The 22,700-nt window shown below is 43.6% G+C and overlaps 1 protein-coding gene across 20 annotated transcripts in view; it reads right to left on the bottom strand.

Annotated features, from left to right (window-relative positions):
- MYO18A (myosin XVIIIA) overlaps window positions 1–22,700 on the bottom strand; it is a 314,632-nt gene that overhangs the window by 201,580 nt on the left and 90,352 nt on the right. For 6 of the 20 annotated variants that reach the window (XM_044283657.1, XM_044283658.1, XM_044283660.1 and 3 more), the window contains exons 1-3: window positions 9,514–9,657; window positions 3,630–3,708; window positions 2,372–2,437 (exon numbers count right to left, since the gene is read on the bottom strand). The exons of 11 other annotated variants lie outside the window; for them this stretch is intronic. In XM_044283657.1, the coding sequence (XP_044139592.1) occupies window positions 2,372–2,437; window positions 3,630–3,668 (105 nt within the window). In that variant the 5' untranslated portion in view covers window positions 3,669–3,708; window positions 9,514–9,657. Of the gene's footprint in view, window positions 1–2,371; window positions 2,438–2,699; window positions 2,719–3,629; window positions 3,709–9,513; window positions 9,658–9,777; window positions 9,835–22,700 lie in introns of those variants that run through there. 3 more of the 20 variants (XM_044283664.1, XM_044283665.1, XM_044283667.1) reach the window with 3 other exon arrangements.

Raw genomic sequence — 22,700 nt, 5'->3', positions numbered from 1 at the left:
GGAGATTTGGCACATACCAAATACACTGTAATATAGTGAACGGGGACCAAGACAATCATTAAAGGTGTAAGGATCGAGGGGGCGCTGGCTCCTCTCCTACAGGCCTGTGAGGCTCCACTGGGCTCCATCGATGTCATCATCCGGTTTGAACTCACCATAGCCAATTACTGGCCATGACGGTGTCAGGCTCCCGTTGCATCATGTGAACCTTTGTCATAACGGAAGGGGAGCTGGACACCCTCCATGCCCAGTTGTGGGCTGCAGCGATGTCAAACCAGATGTGGACTTTGCTGGAGCCCAGCGGAGCATTGCTGGCCTGCAAGAGAAGGATCAGGGAGCCAGCACCCAGGAAGCAAGTCATCTTCACTTTGCAGGTCTGGCAGAATGGACTGGTTTGCCAAACCCTCCACCATTTCTTGAAACCCATTTAAGTTATCCAATCCATTTCTATTGTATGAAACGCATCTGGCTAGGGCTGTGTAACCCGATTTTGTAGTCTAGCCTTACAGCGAGCGTTGTGATGCCAATCAGCCTCCTGTCTGAAATTTTATCACAGTCAGTATACTGAACTGGACAACAAATCTATTCAGATGTGCAGTGCCACCTCTAAGATGACCAACATGAAAGGAAATAGTTAAAGTTTTCCGAAAGAATAAAGAGCTTTTCCCTGCACTCAGCGAGTCAGTCATGAGCGTCATCAAGGAGGCAGTCATGGAATAACAGAAGACTTTGGCAATTTTCAAACCACTTTTCCATCACATCTTCCAAAATGGTTTTGTGAAATCCCGAATTGTTCCAAACCAGTTGTCTTAAGCATACAGACAAGTTACCTTCCCAGAGATCAGACAGTGCTGGGAAATTCACAGATATTTTAAAGAAAAGCGGATTTCGCACACAAGGCAGTTCTTATGGGGCTGAATGCTTTCATGGTTGAGAAGGTTCAATGTTCCTCTGGGACGGAGTGCTCACACTTAGGACTCATTCACACAACCGTAGGTATCCTGTTGCCATATTGCGGACTGCACCGTTCCGTGTGCGTTACGCATCACAAATGCGGAGCCATTGACTTGAATGGGTCCGCAAATCCGGAGATGCGGAACAAAAGCACGGAACGGAACACTACGGAGTGCTTCCGTGGGGTTCCGTTCCACACTTCCGTTCTGCAAAAAGATAGGACAAGTTCTATCTTTTTGCGGAAAAAACGGATCGCAGACAGGGTTGTGATCCGCATGCGGCTGGCCCATGGACGCAGCGGTCCACAGCACGGGCACGGAGCCCTTACATTTGTGTGAATGAGCCTTTAAACTGATTGGTTAGGGAGCTGGGAATCTGACCCCCACCAATCTGATATTGATTACCTATCCTAAGAATAGATCCTCAGTTTTAATGTTCATGAAGACCCCTCGAGGGACCAGGGTAAAATTTTCTGCCACGTTTGTCTGGAATTGTTTTAAAAGGGGTTGTAACGCTCTAATGGGGCTCGCACCGTGGGATAATGTGGGTTCAGTAGATGATGAAGTGAGCACAGTACAATCAGATAGGAACTGGATAATAAATCACTCCGATGTAGCAATTTCGGGTCAGGGGAGCTGCAGTCAGTCCGGGAGATGCGTCTGACACATGGGCCATGTCTCGAAGATTACGTACAGTCGTGTGAATTGGCCCTAAGACAATAGTAAAAAATCTCCTATAAAATATGGAGACAATGCAGACCTCCCAAGTGTCCCTCTTTTGGAGAGACAGTCCCTATTTTTGACTCAAGTCCCTCTGTCCCTCTTTGCTCCATAGATGTCCCTTTTTTTGATCTCATGTACAGATTTGCATTTGCACATGTACAATATTGATCCAGAAAGTTTATAGCTTACCTCTGCATATTAGAGCCTTGTATAATATTTCATTATTTGATGCAATTTGGGTTTTAGAAATTTCTATATCCAGATAATTTGTGCACTAGTGTAAAAGAAAACCACCAAAGTGTGTAGAGATGCAGGGAAAAAAAAGGATCTTTCACATAAGTGCCCTTATTTCACAGTCCAAAAAGTTGACAGGTATGGACAATGTGTAAGTACATAGGAGCAGGACTAAAGAAATCCCCTGGGCCAGGGCAGCCAGAGTACCAAGACAACAGGTGACAACTGACGGACAATCTGTGATGAAGAAATTTCATTTTAACTCAATATGAATTATATTTTTGTTCCTCATTCTACTTCCAGTCATCGTCTGCATCTCATCTGCCCTGGAAGGAAATATAGCCAAATCAATGTGCTACTAAACTATTATACACACCACTATAACATCTAGAGCGCCCAGAGACATGCTTGTCATGCAGAAATACAAGCTCACATTTAACACTTTTACTAATTACACTTACAGCTCCGTTCTGGCTGGAAGAGGCACCATTTTGTTTCTTTGCTAAAGGTTTATCTTCATCCTTAACCTAAAGTTTTGAAATAGGAGCAGGAGGTAAGGTCATAAAAACTGAAAGTGGATCAATGGCCATGATACGGGTCAAGGAAATAAGTATCTACCCGCTGCATGACCGCTAGTTCCAACCCCGCATAGTCAATGGGATCAATGGTGACAAGTAAGCATTTAAAGAAGCACTCTCACACAAATTTGTATTCTGGCCCCTTAGAAGGGTACACGAGGTAAGTTATAGTGAAGTTATTTTTTCTTATTAGTGACTATTTCTCATTTACCTGCTTTGATCTGGTCCTCAGCTGTGTGACCGACACTCTGACTCTCTAGCTGACACAGCGTCTTATGCGTGGACAGGAAGTCAGTTTCTCTAATCATTCCTATGACGGCCTCAACGTCAGAAGACCTGGTGTCAGCTGGAGAGTCAGTGTCAATCACATGAGTCCCGTCACTGTGATGGGATCCGTACCCATTTTTAGTAAGACATATTCTCTCAGGTTACATGGAAATCAAATTTAACTACCAGGACAGTTACCTACGACGTATACGTATAGGTCTGTAGACCAGCGGAAAGGGCCAGTATTGGCGTTCATATTTGTAATTGTGTGAAACTGGCATAAAGAGAATTTAAAAAGCCCATAAAGCTGTAGTGAAACCACTTCTTTAAAAAAAAAACTGTGACCTACAGTCTTATCAAAATCAATTAAGCCTGCAAAATGTCTACCTCTACTGCAAGTAAGAGACGGGCACACTTAAAGGCGCTCTCCAAGATTTTGTAAAGTTTGGAAGGGAGCATGTCTCTACATGACTCTGGGGCCCACTCCAATCCCCTCTGGGCCTGTAGTGATGACATCACGTACTGTACATTGTTCCAGTGACCGCTGCAGGTCACATGTGCAAGAACGGCCTGTGACTACTGTGGCTGCAGCAGTCATGGTACAATGAAAAGCACATGACTGCGGAAGGCCCCTGGGGGTTAAAGTGGCAATGGAGGAGCGGTGGAACATTTTAAACTGTTTCTCTCCTCTCCCCCCTCCCCAGTTGTACATGCCACCTGCCCCTTGCCAAATTTTAAAAACTCTTAAAGAACTCCTATAAAACAAATCGGTAAGCATAACCTGCAAACCCTAAAGCATGTTATTTACTTCTGTCTTATCATGGATCATTGTCTCTACCACAATGAAAAGCATGCAGGGTGCTACAACACTTCCCTTTTGCTCCCAGAAAGCAAAGCGTGAGGAGAATGCCATGGCAGGGCAGTCATGAGACGAAGGGTCCTACTCTGATCGTCTAAAGGAGAAACAGAGGATCAGAAATGTTTCGAGTTTTCCAGACACCAGGCATAAATTCTTAGTTCTAGACACACAGCCCCGGACTCACAGCATGGATGTGGACAGGGAAGCCGGACATATAAAATTGGCTCTAGGTTATAAACAGCAACAGAATACATGTAGAATATAATAAAATTACCACAGTTAGCAAACACAGCGCATCAGGAGAATAGCACGGCCCACTACTTTTTGAAGGCTATGCCTCTGTGAAGACTTCTGAAAATGTAGGAATAGGTTGACATCTAGTCGTTACCATCCTACTTGTTAACAGGCTGTATCCTTTCAGCCACTTTTCAATCCATTATTCATTTATTGCACATATTTCCAGGAGGAATAACAGATGAATGGCACAATGTCCCAGAACTGCCATTTCATGGGGAATACAGGAGAGATGACAGATGCTCTTTAACTGGACATTTCTTGTTGATTCCTTAGCATTAATATTCTCTGCGTATTCAGACATTTCTTATCTGGTTCTGGTAAAGCTGGGTGATAACCAATATGGATGCAATTGCGGCTCCCTCGGGGATTGTTACACAGCTTTTCTAGAGTACTGAATGGCAATTCTTCCTAGTCAGTGAAACGTTCCCTGCCCCCGCAGCATTATCAAGGAAAAGGTGGGGGTGCTCGGACTGTACAGGGGAGCCACGTGTGCCTCGCGCATGCTGCATTTCCTCCATTACATCACCACTTCCTGGTGAAATAAAAATGTTTTTCTTGTGACCCACTGCCAAATTTTCATTCAGGGACAGAAGAGCAATCAGGAAGTGTCACAATTTTTACCTCGTGAGGGGCAGATAGACGTTACAAGAGAAGCCTGATGTACATACGGAACAGAACTATAAGGAACATCAGCCAAACATGTGGGACTACATGTAGCAGCAGGCCTGTTCAATGGCTCATTTTTTTAATACCATTTTGAAGAAAGGTTCTGGAACAGCTCTAGTGCAATTCCACTAAGGCTACTTTCACACTCTCGTTTTGGGCGGATCCGTCATGGATCTACAAAAACGGATCAGTTACAATAATACAACTGTCTGCATCCATCATGAACGGATCCGTTTGTATTATCTGTAACATAGCCAAGACGGATCCGTCTTGAACACCGTTGAAAGTCAATGGAGGATGGATCCGTTTTCTATTGTGCCAGATTGTGTCAGAGAAAACGGATCCGTCCCCATTGACTTACATTGTGTGTCAGGACGGATCTGTTTGGCTCAGTTTAATCAGGCAGACACCAAACGCTGCAAGCCTCCAAAGTGGAATGGAGACTGAACTGATGCATTCTGAGCGGATCCTTTTCCATTCAGAATGCATTGGAATGCAAACTGATCCGTTTTGGACCGCGTGTGAGAGCCCTGAACGGATCTCACAAATGGAAAGCCAAAACGCTTGTGTGAAAGTAGACTAAGGGTATGTTCACATAATGGATTTTTATGGTGGTTTTTGCGCTCAAAATGCATGCAGACCTTCTCCATTGATTGCAACTGGGAATCCATATGTGAAAAAATAGATTCCACACAAGTTTTTTTCCAGCACTCAGACTCAGTGTGAACAGACCCTAACACTGTAACAGAACATGGGAATAGTTTTCAAAGGGAAAGACATTTTGCCTTCTCTCGAGCAAGGCTCAGGTAATAATGGACATGTTGCTTTCCAGAATAAACAAGGACATAAACCAGCGACTATCCAGCCATCTGTTACCCTTCCTGTGGGGTCAGCTGCTGAGGAGCACCTGTCCTGCATATTAGTTTAATCAACACTGTTTTGGGACTTTGTCGGTGACCACTACAGCTGAGGGAAGGAGCTCAATAGGCTCAGAGCGATACATACTCCAATCTAAGCGTCTATCTAAAGCGGATTGCCTGTATTAGAAAGGTTATTACATCAGGCAGATCTGGCAAAGCGAGGCATAAACTCCTGTAGGAGCTGGTGTCCTTATTCTGGTAGGGACCGAGCTTTTCCAGAATCAAATTTAAAATTAAAGGATTTTCCCAAGATTTTGATACTGATGAACTATCCTCAGGTTAGGTCATCAGTATCTGATCGGTGGTGGTCCGCGCCCAGGAACCCTGCCGATCTCCTGTGAGTGCCTTGCAGCTTACCAAGCACAGCACTATACATTGCATAGCGGCTGTGCTTGGTATCACAGCTCGGCCTTCTCAAACAGCTGACCAGCGGGGGTATCGGCTGTCCGACCCCCACCAATCAGGTACTGATAACTAGGGATGAGTGAATTTCATGTTATGAAATTCGTTTGCGCTTCGTTTGGTGGTAAAGGCTGAATTATTTAATTCATTTATTTTATGCACTTATATAGCGCTACTATATTCCGCAGCACTTTACAGACATTAGCATCCAACTGTCCCCAGTGGGGCTCACAATCTATATCCCCTATCAGTAAGTCTTTGGAGTGTGGGAGGAAACCGGAGAACCCAGCGGAAACCCATGTAAACACGGGGAGAACATACAAACTCCAAGCAGATGTTGTCCTTGGTCGTTATGGATTCCGTTACCACAGACCAGAATGCAATTCTATGACTGGATGCCTTTAGAGGCATTCCGTTATTCATTCCGTCATAATAGAAGTCTATGGCCTGCAAAATGGATCCGTCCGGTTTCCGTTATGCAGGGGAGTCCACTCCTGCATAACCTCTATTATGACAGAATGAATTATGGAATGCCTCTAAAGGCATTCAGTCATAGAATTTCGTTATGGTCCGTGGAAACTGAACCCATAACGCAATTCTGCTTTTACCACCATACGAAGCGCAAACTAATTTCAAAATATGAAATCCGCTCATCTCTACTGATAACCTATCCTCTGGATAGGTCATCGGTATCAAAATCTCAGAAAACCCTTTTAAAATATCTTAGTATGATTTTTTAACAACCTAACGGAGGAGGACTGCTGAAAGTCTTCTTTTAGGCTTGATTCATACACAGCGTTTGTACACTGTGGGATTCGCTTTAGGTAAAAAAAGCTGCAGCCACATGTTACATTAAAGGGCATCTGTCAGCAGAACTGTCCCTATAAAACTGGCTGACCTGTCCCATGTGGCAGCTGAAGACATCTGTGTTGGTCCCATGTTCATATGTGCCCGCATTACTGAGAAAAATGTTTTAATATATGCAAATGAGCCTCTAGGAGCAACGGGGGCGTTGCCGTTACACCTAGAGGCTCTGCTCTCTCTGCAACTGCTGCGTCCTCTGCACTTTGATTGAAAGTGCCAGGCAGTGAAAATGTCATCACACCTGGCCCTGTCAGCAGTGACGTCCGCTTGGAGACATGTCACCACTTAGGCCAATTATTGTCACAGTGGCAAGGAAAAGGTGAGTGTGTGTGGTTTTTTTTCCCCAATGAGTGCCACAGGCTGCTATCAAAAGTAAAAAAAAAATTATAAAAGCTGGACAACCCCTTTAAAATGGTTGCCCCCCCCCCCCAAAAAAAAAATCAGCTAACAGAAGGGAACATGTAAAGAGAAAAAAAACAACCATTGCTAGCCTGTCTTGCTGGCCATTGTTTAGTCTGCGTCAGTGATGACATGATACATACATATGACTGCTGTAGTCAATCATCTGCGGTGATGGCTGCATGCACCGCATCAGACCGCTGAGGCCAGTGACTGGCTGTGTTGGTCACTTGCATGTACGGGTATGTCATCACTGCAGCAAAGCAAAAAGCAACAGGGACCAGCGGTGAAAAAAAAAAAAAAAGACACACATGGACCACCGGCACTGGTACAACAAGAAATAACAGGTTATTTTTTTTTATTTTTTTAACATAATCCCTGCTATCAGACAATATTTTTTTACATACTCTTTAAGACTTATTTTTCCATCATAGAACATCATAGTAATCTTCTGTTTCAAAATCCAACCTATCAATGTGCAGTGCATTAGGGTGTATTATCTGACTAATATCTGTCCAATCAGACCAATAGTTGGATCTGTGTGTGTAAACAGCCATCTGACCAGTGATTGGTTACAAAATCTGTCAGACAATCTGTTGGTGTAAATGCACCCTTAGGCTAGGGCTCCATGGTGACTCTTGGATGATTTGCGCCCAATAAGTTAACATTGAGGTGGCAATAACACATGATTTTACCACTGCGGGACTAACGGCCATTGAGCCATATCCTAGATCTACTGTGGGCCAGTAGCTGGCAGATATTAACAGATCCTGACTCTTCAGCCGGTCATCATGTCCTATGACCTAAGAAAAGCATTTATCTCATGATGTATAAAGCATGGAACGCCTGAATGTTTTCTAAAGCTGGCCATAGACACACACAGTACGATGGCTACTATAAATGACCCAATATCTCCTTGGCTAGGACAGAATTGTGTTAAAATAGCAGAAAAGCAAGTATACACACGCATTAACAATAACATAACTACTAATCATGAAAATATAGAAAACAATGGACACATGAGCGAACCGACTTAGGCTGCTTCATCTGAAATTTTATGCGAATCAACTTCGGATGAAGCAGCCCAAGTCGATTCACTCATCCCCAGACACAATACATCTGTTTTGTGCCCAAAATGCATTAAAAAAAATTGTTATCATGGTTTTATCAGCTAAAAACTGCTTCAAGGTTGTCTGCCTTTTCCCCCCCATTTGTGGGTCCTGACCCCATCTGCGGCCTTACCATTACAGGGATGCTGGGGTAACAAGGTACAGTAGTTATCATTAACCATCAGAGGACCCTACAGTGGGCCAAAGTCTCTGAAGGCCGCAAAAGTCCAGGAGAAAAAAAAAAAAAACATTTGGAGCTATTCACTTGCCACTAAGGACTATTTCTTTGATTCAAAACCTATTAGACTTTATTGACAATAAGGGGCTTGGACCTTGAGAATAATTTCCTCTGATGGGCCTAAGGAACCCCAGTCCGACACGGTTAACCATGGTCATTGTTGGCTGTATTATGTGAATAAAAAAATATATCTATGGCCAGTATTTCTAATGGAACAACATTGGGACCTCATAGTTCATAAAAACAATATAAAAAGGTACGCCCAAAATCAAGAGAACTGTAATAAAAGAAAACAAAAAAAGTGAACACGGAACCGCTGCATGATACTCTCCAAAACAGAAGTCATTGCTAGGAAACTAACTTGCCCTCCCTTCCTCTGTACTTTTTTTCATAACTAATGAAAGTTCTTTTATGTGGAAGCAAAACCTAATGAGAACATAAAATATCTACAGGCAAATAAAGGTAGGCGAAAAAACAAAAAGCTCTAAAATCCAATGACTGCAGCTCTTAAATAAAACAGATTATATAGCAACACTTCTACAACTTCTCTTCCCCCAGCTGAAATCTGTCCAAAATAGACGTAAAAAAAAAGAAGAAAATTATATTGAACTAAAGACAAAATGATAAAAAATAAATATAAATAATGACAATATAAATAATTCAGTAATATTAGGGGATTTCATTAATTCAGCAATGACAAAGCGTTAGCAGCCTGGGAGTAAAAGCCGCACCGTGTTATAGGAATAAATACAAGTACTGTAATAATCCTATAATTATGATAAAATAATAAAGAATAGGGGACTATCCTCGATGCCTCTAGAAGGAGTAGCGTTTCGCCGCCATACAGACACAACGAGCCAGCTCTAAGAATAGTCTGGGCCTGATTACACCAGCAATGGATTGCCAAGTGTATTGTGTCAAAGTGATGGAAAAGTTTAAAAAGTCACAAGTTTGAGGCGTCTAGAAGACAAAAGTCGCCTCCTCCATTAATATTTGCACCTTACCGCAGCCCGAGGGGATAGGAAACCTTAAGACGTGGAAGCAGGGATTGAGTGAGAGCGAGACAGAGAGCGCACAGGCTTTCCGGTCAACACAGAGAGAGGTACTGAAATGTGAGAGGAGGCCTATGAGTCAGTTTCCCTAACACTGCAGCTCCAAGTCAGGGGACAGCTGCACTGATACTGGCCTCCTAAATATAGTTTAGGAATGCTGTAGGGGGGGCAGCCAGAACGCATCCTACAGTTGCTGGGTCCCCTTGGCTTACCCACCTTGGTCTATCCGAGGGCAGGATAAGGTTTTCCTCTGAGCGACTGTGGGCAGAGGCGAGATGCAAAAATGAAGCATTTCACACAGGAAGGAAATAAAAGAGAAGAGAAGAGGCATCAGCTTTCCCCGTGCTCAGAGTGGTGCGTTTTATTATTAACCATTTGGCTGCCAAGAAGTGCACACCAGCAAGGTTCATAGCCTGTATCACCATCTGCGTACCAACTCTATTTTACATGAAATATCCGGCATACAACCACAGGGACGAGGAAAGGTAGAGTGAATGTTTTTAGAAATCTTCCCTCTTCATTACATCTTTAGCCAAGAGAAACACCAGACTAAGGACTCATGCACACTGCCCATAGTTTCTGTCCGCATCCGAGCCACATTTTTTGCAGATTGGATGCAGACCCATTTATTTCTAAGGGGCCACAAAAGATACGGACAGCACACAGTGTGCCGTCCACTTTTCCACATCTGTTCCGCAGACCCAGAAAAAAAAGATACAACATGTCTTATTCTTGCCTGTTTTGCGGACAAGGACAGGGCATTTCTACAGAAAATAAATGGTGGCGTGTACTCGTCCGAGATCCGCAATTTGTAGACTGCAAAACGGATGCGGTCGTATGCATGAGCCCTCAACCAAACTCAGATGACCATAAAAACATTTTGGATCAGTTGAACCGTTGGAAAAAACAGGTGAAGCAGCGGTAAGGCCACATTCACAAGGTGTGGATTACGTCCAGACTGTTGTATTATGGAATTCTGGCTTCAAAAAGTCACAAAGCAGGACTTTTACAACATTTTGCCCTTAAATAAATTTGTGACTTTTTGCATTTTTGGGCCACCTGCTGTTTTGAAAAGCAGGTGGAAAACAGAGCATGGTTAGCTATGTCAATGACTCTCACTGCAGATTTATTAACGCGACTTTTTAAAGTCACAAAAAAGGGTTGCAAACTCACTCCAGTCAGGGGGTGGGAGGGATAAAAAAATAAATAAAATAAGTAACATTTCTAGACCAAAAAATAAATAAATTATTATGTTTAAAGAGGAGTCCTTCTCTACTGTTTTCCTGGCTGCAACAGCCACGTTCCACGCACAGAGGTCACAGCTGCAGCCAATCACTGGAGTCAGCAGTGGAGTTTAGTATACTGCTGAGGCCTGTGATTGGCTGCACTGTGACCTGTGTGCAAGATATGTCACTGATGCAACCAGGAAGATGACATCAGTGGTAGGGAAAGCCAGAGTGTGGCGAAAGAAGCAGCAGGAGAGAAAAGTTTTGCTTCTTTAGCACATGTACAGGGTTTTTAGTTAAATCCTACTACACCTTTAAAGAGGATCTGTTATCACAAAATTCAATGAAATATTCAGGCCCCTTGTTCTAGAGCAGGAGGAGCTTAGCAGATTGAAATATAGATTTGTTAGGTGAAAAACAAACAATTACCATATATCTCTGCCAACATTGTTCACAGGGGATGTGTTATCAGTGACTGATAGCATTCTCTGTGTAAGTGTGTATACAGAGATAGCTGTCAGTCCGTGATAGCTGTACATAGGGGAGGTGTTATCACTGATTGATAGCATTCTTTGTGCGTGTATACAGGGGTAGCTGTCAGTCACATAACACTTCCCCTGTGAACAATAAAGTCAGAGATAGCAGAGATAAAATTGCTAGTTACAAGTTTTACTAAATCTTTTCCCACAAATCTATATTTCCATCTGCTCAGCTCCTCCTGCTCTATAACATGCTCCGTGCAGATTGCATTTTATGGCGACAAATCCTCTTTAAAGGGATTATTCACCTTGCAATAAAAATAGAACTTGCTATTATACTTAAATTAACAAGTGTACCCCGATCTCCAGATATGTAAGTGCTAGCCCCAGGTCGCAGCAGCTTCTCTTCCGACTTGTGCTGGCCTTTGTCAGCATGGATCCAGTGCTGCTTGTGAAGGGGGCTGGCTGACTGGCTCATTTTAATAGATAAGCCAGTCGATTTTCATCATGGCAGATGCACAGACAGGAAGAGGCCGGCCTAGTTATTCAAATGACACAGTCCGCCTGCCCTGTTCACACAAAGCAAAGTTCATTTATTTCAGTAATGCAACTTAAAAGATGAAACTACACTGAACAAAAATATAAATGCAAAATGGGAGCAAAACCGAAAGTGTTGCATGAGCTGAACTCAAAGATCTGAAATATTTTCTACATACACAAGACACATTACTCATATATTGTTCACAATTCTGTCTAAATCTGTGTTAGTGAGCGCTTCTCCTTTGCCGAGATAATCCATCCTACCTCACAGGTGTGGCATATAAAGGTGCTGATTAGACAGCATGAATATTGCACAGGTGTGCCTAAGACTGCCCACAATAAAGGGCAACTCTGAAATGTGCATTTTGATCACACAGCACAATGCCACAGACATTGCAACGCTTGAGGGAGCGTGAAAATGGCATGCTGACTGCAGGAATGTCTACCAGAGCTGTTGCCCGTGCAATAAATGTTCATTTCTCTACCATAAGCCGTCTCCAAAAGCGTTTCAGAGAATTTGGCAGTACATCCAACCGGCCTCACAACCGTAGACTACGTGTAACCACACCAGCCCAAGACCTCCACATCCAGCATGTTTACCTCCATGATCGTCTGAGACCAGCCACCCGGACAGCTGCAGCAACAATCGGTTTGTATAACCAAAGAATTTCTGCACAAACTGTCAGAAACCGTCTCACGGAAGCTCACCTGCATGCTCGTCGGGGTCTGGACCTGGCTGCAGTTCGTCGTCGTCGCAACCAACTTGAGTGGGCAAATGCTCACATTCGATGGCGTCTGGCAAGTTGGAGAGGCGTTCTGTTCACGGATGAGTCCCGGTTTTCACTGTTCAGGGCAGATGGCAGACAGTGTGTGTGGCGTCGTGTGGGTGAGTGGTTTGCTGACGTCAATGTTGTGGATCGAGTGGCCCATGGTGGTGGTGGGGTTATGGTATGGGCAGGCGTATGTTATAAACAACGAACACAGGTGCATTTTACTGATGGCATTTTGAATGCACAGAGATATCGTGACAAGATCCTGAGGCCCATTGTTGTGCCATTCATCCACGACCATCACCTCATGTTGCAGCATGATAATGCATGGCCCCACATTGCAAGGATCTGTATACAATTCCTGGAAGCTGAAAACATCCCAGTTCTTGCATGGCCAGCATACTCACCAGACATGTCACCCATTAAGTATGTTTGGAATGCTCTGGATTGGCGTATACGACAACATGTTCCAGTTCCTGTTAATATTCTGCAACTTCGGACAGCTATTGAAAAGGAGTGGACCAACATTCCACAGGCCACAATCAATAACCTGATCAACTCTATGCGACGGAGATGTGTTGCACTGCATGAGGCAAATGGTGGCCACACCAGATACTGACTGGTTATCTGACACCCCCCCCCCCCAACCCCGTAAGACAAAACTGTACACATTTCAGAGTGGCATTTAATTGTGGACAGTCTAAGGCACACCTGTGCAATATTCATGTTGTCTAATCAGCACCTTGATATGCCACACCTGTGAGGTGGGATGGATTATCTCGGCAAAGGAGAAGCGCTCACTAACACAGATTTAGACAGATTTGTGAAGAATATTTGAGAGTAATGGGTCTTTTGTGTATGTAGAAAATGTTTCAGATCTTTGCTCAGCTCATGCTAAATGAGAGCAAAACGGAAAGTGTTGCGTTTATATTTTTGTTCACAATATTCTACTTTTAAGTTGCATTACTGAAATAAATGAATCTTTGCACGATATTCTAATTTTTCGAGTTTCACCTGTATATAAGCAAGTGATATATCGTCTTTTTAAACACACAAACAGAATTTTTCCCAGCTGGGCAATCCCTTTAACATTGAGTGGGTGCTGTATTCCTCAGAGATCCTATTAATTAATGGAAGTGATCTATGAAGAAGAAATAATAAAAAAATATAAAATTACTCAAGTACTTTCCACTCACCAGCACTTGAAAGCTCAATCCTGATAAAAGTCCTCGGCACAGACGGCCTATTGTTAGAGTTTTTATTACTAATGTGTGCACGCCTAGCAATGCTTAAGAGGATTTTTCAGTTACGCTGCAAGCAGGATTTGTTAATATGATCAGAGGACAGAAGCCTACTAGTGCTCCAAGCAGTGAACTCAGGCATGTGCTCATCCCGCCATCTTGTGGTGACATGCAGGCACTACAACGGTGATTTCTAAACTTAGGCCTCTTTCACACTACCGTATGGCTATTTAAGTGTTTTGCTTTCCGTTTTTTTGTTTCTGTTGTGTTTCCGTTCCGTTTTTCCGTATGGCATATACAGTATAAAGTAATTACATAGAAAAAATTGGACTGGGCATAACATTTTCAATAGATGGTTCCGCAAAAACGGAACGGATACGGAAGACATACAGATGCATTTCTGTATGTGTTTCGTTTTATTTGCGGACCCATTGACTTGAATGGGGCCACAGAACATGATTTGTGGGCAATAATAGGACATGTCCTATCTATCAACAGAACGGAAAAACGGAAATACGGAAACGAAATGCATACAGGAGTACATTCCGTTTTTTTTGCGGAACCATTGAAATGAATGGTTCTGTATACAGACCGTACACGGAACACAAAAAAACGCCTGCAAAATGAAAAAAATAGAAAAACGGTAGTGTGAAAGAGGTCTTATGCTCAGGACTTCATAGTATTCCTTCAAAGTGCTATAGTAACACGTTGCTTACATCAATTCATCTACTATCTACAAATTAGGTTTTGTGGTATAAAAGAGAACCCGTCCCCAGGATCAACCCTCTCAAACCAGGCATACAGCTTAGTAGGATTGACCCTGCTTAGGGAAATTGGCTGCGATATTCCCAAGAAAAATGAGGGCTTCTGTGCACCAAGGGGTCTAGCCAGCACTTCAGCCATCAGTTTCATAAAGGCAAACTTTTTTTTATCCTCAGGAACACCACCAACCGATTTTCAAAAGACAGGTAACATTTGAATTAGCAGGATCAACCCGAACATATTGCATGCCTGGTTTAAAAAGAGTTGATCCTGCTGATAGGTCCCATTTAAATAAATAAAAAGATTAATAATAAAAAAAAAAACCTGTGTGGGGATCAGACTACTGGGCTTCATACGGATTATCAAAAATGAATAGGCTACAACGCGGCATGGCCCCTGCACTACAGCACCCCCAGTCGCCCACCGAGCAGGGAATTGCAGCACAACTCCATCTGGTCCTCCTCATGGTTTGCTGGCTTCTGAATGATTGTAATAAATGGTCAGAAATAAAAATAAGATCAGCGATGTTTATCCTCCATCTTGGTGGATTGTGCCACTGATCAGTATGGTTTTTGGAGTGACATGATGCTGTAGTTTCCAGGGTCAAAACTCTGCAGCATGGGTGCAGAGGTGGCACGTAGACCGCATTCTGCTGGCACGCCAGCTGTCTCCAAATGACGGCAAGACTTTTCATTCTTGTTGCCATTTATGACTTTTCCCGTCGACGCGCTGTATGGCAATGAAAAAAAGGGCATCACACATGACAGTTACGCTAGGCCTGCCCCGGCCTCCACAGAGGAGCAATAGCAGAGTGCGGGCCTCAGGTCTGCTACAGAAAGGTATCCGAATAGACTGGTGACAGCATGGTGAGCATAGGGAGATAGGGGAACAAGAACTGGGACTACTTTAGGGGTGGGAGGGAGGATGGTGAAATGGGGGAACGAGCAATGTGATTATTTTGGGGGGGTCGGGGGAGGCTGGTGAGCCTGTATTTAATTGCTGGAGGGGTGATGAGGAGCCAACTTCCTGACTACTTAGGGGAAGGGCGCGATCCCACATTTAATTGTTGGGGGGGGGGGGGAGTAATGGGGAGTAAGCTTTCTCAGGGCATGGACAGATTGTCAGGAAGGAGCGTTTGCAGGAACATTTGTGCCCGATAATCTGCCCGACTATTAGACTGTGTAAACCCACCATAAACCTGGCCATACATTGGTAATGGTACAGCATCTCTCCTAGCCCCCATACACATGCTCAGCTCAGGGTGCAGCATGGGTTCTGAATGGGCATGTGAAGTATGCTGCTTATCTTCCCAAGAGCATCAACATCTGACATCAATGGAGAGTCTGGACACCACCATACATGTTAGCTGGTCCTTGCCGCCATTAAACGGGCTTTCCCAGCCTTAAATACTGATGACCTATCCACCAGATAGTTCATCAGTATCTGATTGGTGGAGGTCCGACACCCGGGAATCCTGCCTATCAGCGGTAGGCAAGTGTTTGAAAGCCTAGCAGCTTTGCCTGGGCTGAATGATGACACGTTCATCGGCCACGTGGCCAAGGCGCAGCTTAGCCCTATTAAATTAAATCTAATGTGTATGGCTAGCTTCAGGTAGTCACATCTGATCCAGTCATCATGGGTTAGCAGAAAAATCTTCCTTAAAAAAGAGAGTTTCTTTGGGAATAAGATGTAGAATCTGATTGGTTGCTATGGGCAACTAAGCCAGTTTATCATTACTTCAGTTTTGATAAATCGCCCCGTGTGTCCAGTAGGTGACCTCATCATAATGCACCGGCATGCACTTGAAATCTGAAACAGACATCAAAGATTTTCCATGTCTCCACCCAATCCTATCGTTTTTGCTTATCTTGCACACAAGTGTGGGTGAAGACACGGAAGATCCACACACATTTCTGTGCAGATTTATGTGGGTTTCTGCAACATATCCGCACCCTTCATTGGAAAAGGGTGAAATCCGCATCTAAAAATGCAAGCATAATTAGCATGCTGTGGATTTGGAAATCTACATGGCAGGTCAATTTCCGCACGGAAAATAAAAATCTGCAAAGGGTACATGAGAGTGGTCTAATCTCCTACACACGTAGCTCAGGGCTGTACCACACTGCGGTTTTTCACTTTTATTGACTGCTCCAGGCAGTGTAAACCTCATCAAACTTGGTGCTGTTAAAGTGCAGAGGACGCAGCAGTTGTAGAGAGAGCAGAGCTTCTAGGTGTAACATCAACGTCCCCGTTGCTCCTGGAGCCTCATTTGCATATATTAAAACCTCGGGAGTAATTTTACAAACAAATATATGCCACACAGACCAACACAGATGCCTTCAGCTGCCAAGCGCACATGTAACAGGTCAGCCAGGTTCATAGGTAACACCTTACTAGTAAACTACATGAAAGCTGTATGGTCCTTCCTAAAGTCTGAGCACAACTAACCATGCATGTGTCATGTTTTCACCACTAGAGGGAGACAACACACTACATTTAGAATGCCAATGGCTCCATGTAAATTCTTCTTCCAAGGCTTTTTATCCTTTTATGGGGATTTTCAGAATTTCAGAATTCCTTAAACTCCAGAGATACAAATGAATTTGCTTATTTTTTTGGATTTCAACTACAATATGACATTCCTTTATTTATTGCGAAGATCTTATTTACGATAGTAATGATATATTGCTTCTTAAAACTACATGGCTGAGAATATCAAGAAGCGCTCATCGAAATTTTAAGGGAACGTAAATTTGGTCTTGAGAGCAGGAAAAAGTTATTTTTAATTTATTATGCCATTCAACAGAAGTGTATATCACTACACAGAGGTTGCCTATCGACACAGGGACAGCAAGTCAGGGAGCGGATTGATGGACACTTCAGATTCATGTGGACTGATAATGCTCACAAACAACCCCCTCAGTACAAAGATCAGTCCGATCACTTCACCTGACCAGTCCTGGAACGGCAGTTGTAAATTTCCTATTTTTCGAGGCAGGGCCTACCCCATAGCGGGTGTTCTTGCAATCTGACCAAAATACATGCAATACTAGTGATCATTAGTTACAGACCTAGAAAACAGCTAACAAAACTGCTCACATTTACCAATCCTGATTACAATGGAATTGCAATAGAGAAGAGGGATAAGCGGCTATTAAACATCTCTGGCTCCACTTATCTTTGAGGGATGGAGAAGATCAGATAATTTGAATGAAATCATTGATTTTAGCTTCGATCAAGGATTTGTCAAGATCAAAATCGAGAAAAAATAAGAAACAAAGAAACAACAACAGACATCTGATAAGTTATAGATGCATGTCATACATCATAAATGGATTCCTCTTTTAGGGTGCTACCGCACAGTCTTCTCTTATGCATTTTTACAGGGGGCAAGCTTGACTTGCTCAGTACATTTTTGTAGCATTTTTACCAATATATAGTATTTTAACACCTGGCGTTATTTTCCCATAACCTTTTTTGTATGCCTTATGTTTTAAAGTATGTAGATGTGTGATGTCACTTCCTCTGTAGAGCAGCATGGGGACAATAACACCAGGCAAAAAACAGGGAAATAAAAAATAAAAAAACAATGGTGTTTTATGGAGGGGAGGGATGGGGGGGCACCAGACAATGAAGGAAATAATGCCAGACCCAAAACATACTCTAGTATTAAAAAAAAAAAAACAATTAATAAATATTTCCCCAGAGACGTCTAAGGCTAGCTTCACATACTGTATGCATCTCCCTGTTTCGGAACCTGCCAGACAAAACGCTGCAGTGGTTTTTGGATTTCCAGCATATTTGCCAGGTAGCGACTGGATCTGTGCTGGGCCTCATTATAGTCAATGGGGTCTGTCAGGCGGCGGCAATATCCAGCAATCTGGAGAACTCCGACAGGCTGTTCTAGCAGGCACAGGTGTTAAACTAGCCGATGCAAAGTCTATAGTTTTTGTGTGTATTGTTTTTTTTTTTTTTGCCTAAAAAATACAGCAAAAATGCCAGCCAGAAAGAAATGCACCAAACACCACAAGAAATACATCTGCATATAAACTAAGGTTAGGGGGCATCCACACAACCCTATGAACTTTGTGGACATCCATGTGCTTTCCACATCCATATTTTCATTATGTAAAAGTTAAAACATATTGTATACTTGGCCGCAAAATGTGGTTCACGGACCCATTGAAGTCAATGGGTCCGCAGAGGAAAACAGAAGCAACATGAACGTCACATCGATGTCATCTGTATTTTGTGGATCGCAAAACCGATACGGGCATGTGAATGTATCGTTAACCTGTAGGAACAAACTAGGATACAACAGCTGGAGAGCTACAAGCTGGAGACCAGTGATCTATAACTTGGCAGAACTTCCAGTCCCCACCACCCCCACCCTCGAGTGTTCAGTACGGTCTATAGGGAGTGTATAGCAGAACAGCGGTGGCTGTGTATTCTACAAAGAGGTTAATTGGTGTTGTACACTTTGCCATGGTTAAAAGGGACACACCCAACCGTTACATATTAAGATGGCCTTTCATCCCAGGTCCTCACATACATTGCACCGCACAAAGCTCTATTGATATCTTGTAAGCCCAAAAAATATAGTCTGTAGTCTCAGCCCCGTCCTCATAGCTAACCCCTATATATAATACAGGGCATGCAGAATAATTATAAACCTGTAGATGGGGGAGGGGGGGGATTTGGGGCTCAGACATCCAAAGTAGATAAACCAAACAAACACTTTAGTATGTTAGTATGTTTTAGACTAACAAGCATTAGATGAAGAGACACACACCTTACACCCTACACTGGCATACAGGGTGTTAAAAAACATATAAGGGACTCTATTCACCTGAAGGTGTTCTTTTGGCCTCTGTCAGGTCATTAGTTGTTTTCTTTTTTTACTATATTGAATAGCATAGTAGTCTACTTCTCCAAGCTGAAGCATCCCGCAAATTATATACACAATGCATTTGGAAAGTCTTAAACCCTCAAGGTTTCCCCCATCAATCTGCACTCAATACGCCATAACAAGAAAGTGGAAACAGAATTTAGAAATATTTTTAAAAAAAAAGTATTAAAAGAGGATAAAATACATTTTTGTATCTACACAAGTATTCAGACCCTTTGCGATGACATTTGAAATTATACTCTGGGAACCTCCAATTTATCGTGATCATTTTTGAGATGTTTCTTCACCTTGAGTCCATCTAAATTCTGTTGATCGGACATGATTTGGCAAGATACATCCCTGTCTATATAAGATCTCACAGCTGAAAATGCATATCAGAGCAAAAACCAAGCAATAAGGAGGAAAGAGCTGCCTGTAGAGCTCAGAGACAGGATTGTGTGGAGGCACAGATCTGGGGAACAGTACAGTGGTCTCCAAAATTCTTATAACCAGGACTCTTCCTAGGGCTGGTCGCCTCACCAAACTAAGAAATCGAGGAAGACGGGCTAGGGTAAGAGTGGTGGTCACTCTGCCTGAGCTCCAAAAGATCCTATGTGCAAATGGGCGAAACTTCCAAAACGTCAACTATCACTGCAGCACTCTACCAATCTGGGCGTTATGGCAGAGTGGCCAGAAAGAAGTCTCTCTTCATTTGAAGTTTCATGCCTAGAAGAAACTGGGCACTGCTCTGCCCAATAACATCCCTACAGTGAAGCATGGTGGTGGCATCATGCTGTGGGGGTGTTTTTCAGCAGCTGGGACAGGGAGACTGGTCAGGGTTGAGGAAAAGATGACTGGAGCAAAGTACAGAGATATTCTTATTGAAAACCTGATCCAGAGTGCTCTAGACCTCAGACTGGACCAAAGGTTCACCTTCCAACAAGACAATGACCCAAAGCACACCATAACCCCAACACAAGCGTCTTAGATACAACTCTGTGAATGTCCTTGAGTGGCCCAGCCAGAGCCCTGACTTGAATCCAATCGAACATCTCTGGAGACACCTGAAAATGTCTGTCCACTGACGGTCCCCATCCAACCTGACAGATCTTGAGATGATATGCAGAGAATAATGGCAGAAAATCCTCAAAATTCAGGTGTGCATACCTTGCGGTCATCATACCCAAGAAGACTGGAGGCTGTTATCCCTGCCAAAAGATGCTACACCTAAGATGTAGATGTAGGCCCTACACATTTACTATGTAATACAATGTGCAACAGTAAGAGTGCTGCCACACTTCGCGGCTGTGTTTTGGAAGTAGCAAAAAAAACGCATTAAAGAGGACCTTTCACCTGGAAAAACATTGTGAACCAAGTATCCTGACATACAGCAGCGCCCAGGGATCTCACTGCACTTACTATTATCCCTGGGCGCCGCTCCGTTCTCCCGTTATGTCCTCTGGTATCTTCGCTCAGTAAGTTATAGTAGGAGGAGTCTGCCCGTGTTCTCCTGGGCGTCTCCTCCTCCTAGGCTGTAGCGCTGGCCAATCGCAGCGCAGAGCTCACAGCCTGGGAGAAAAAACCTCCCAGCTTTTGCAACAGTATGCCTGCTGTCATGGTGTGTATTCTTCCAGCAAGGGAAAGCACACAGCAGAGTTAAAAATGACATTCATTTTGTAATTAATGTAATTTAGTTTTGGTGTGTGTAATTAGTTTTTTTCCCCCCCCTTTGCGGAAACCAAACCCACCACGTAACAGCAGGTATGTTGTTTGCCACGTCCAAACACAGCAGAGATTTCAGGATCACCGCCCCCCCCCCCCCCCCCTCCTCAGGTGTATTCAGCTGTACACGGGCGGGGACATCATCTTGTTGGACACCAGCCAGCTAGGCAACTAAATACAGGTATTTCCCTGAAAGAGCATAAAAGTCCTATTTTTTAGCTGTACCTCTGACAACTCAAGCCACTGACAAAAGTCAGCCAAACCGGTTTTTCTGTCTGTCCTACCTCCAAAGTCCAGTTACAAAAGTTATTTGGTTTGTAAGTGACTTCTCACTGATGTTTGCCAGAATGACTCAAGCCAACGAGCAGAATGAACCCAGATACAACCACTGGGGCCGGGAAATATAACATTTAAAGTTTTAATCTCGGAAAAAGTCTGGATACAGTTACACAGTTAGGCCCCCTTCACACAGGCGTCGCGGGTGAGGGCCGGATGCGTTCTGGGTCCATTACAGGAAACCCGCTCGAGTAGGCACGCAATTGCATTCAGTTTTGTCTGCGATTGCGTTCCGATGTTCAGTTTTTCTGTGCGAGGGCAATGCGTTTTGCAAGCGCGTGAGAAAAAACTGAATGTGGTACCCAGACCCGAACCCAGACTTCTTCACTGAAGTTCAGGTTTGGGTTTGGTGTTCTGTAGATTTTATTATTTTCCATTACATGGTTATAATGGAAAATAATAGCCTTCTTTAATACAGAATGCTAAGTATAATGTCAATTGAGGGTTAAAACTCACCTCATCCACGTGATCGCGCAGCCGGCATAGTCTTCTTTCAGGACCTGTAAAAGGACCTTTGATGACGTCACCGCGCTCACCATGTTCCTTTTGCAGGTCATGAAAGAAGAAGAAGAAAGAAGACGATGCCGGCTGCGCGATCACGTGGATGAGGTGAGGTCTGTTTTTATTATTTTTTAACCCTCAATTGACATTATACTTAGCATTCTGTATTAAAGAAGGCTATTATTTTCCCTTATAACCATGTCATAGAGCATGCTGCGATTTTCACGCAACGCACAAGTGATACTCGCCCGCCTGAAAGGGTCCCGAGACCTCATGCCCAGAACCGTATTTTCAGTCTGCATCTGATCTGCATTTTTGGGGGTTTAACTGACTTCAATGGGTCCAAAATCTGCAAGACGCAGTGAAAGAAAGGGCATGTCCTATCTTTTGTGGCGCAGAGTCACGGACCCGGAAATACAAGGAAGCCCTTCTGTGTGCTTCTGGGTCTGTGCCTCTGCGTCGCAAAAGACAGAACATCCCCCGGCCCCTTATCTTTCACCGCATCTTGCAGATTGCGGACCACAACATGGGCACCGCTGACCCATAGTGAGGTGAATGCGGCCTAATGCGGATGGTCACTTTCACTCCCCAGTACGGGGTCACATTACTCGTTATTGCAGGGACTTTCACTCATTAGCACTTTGTAGGGGATCTGCCGTCAGTGGCTGTGCTAT

The sequence above is a fragment of the Bufo gargarizans genome, chromosome 3 (assembly GCF_014858855.1).
Source record: "Bufo gargarizans isolate SCDJY-AF-19 chromosome 3, ASM1485885v1, whole genome shotgun sequence".
In the NCBI taxonomy this organism is placed as follows: domain Eukaryota; kingdom Metazoa; phylum Chordata; class Amphibia; order Anura; family Bufonidae; genus Bufo; species Bufo gargarizans.
This window is presented reverse-complemented; position numbering and strand designations above follow the sequence as displayed.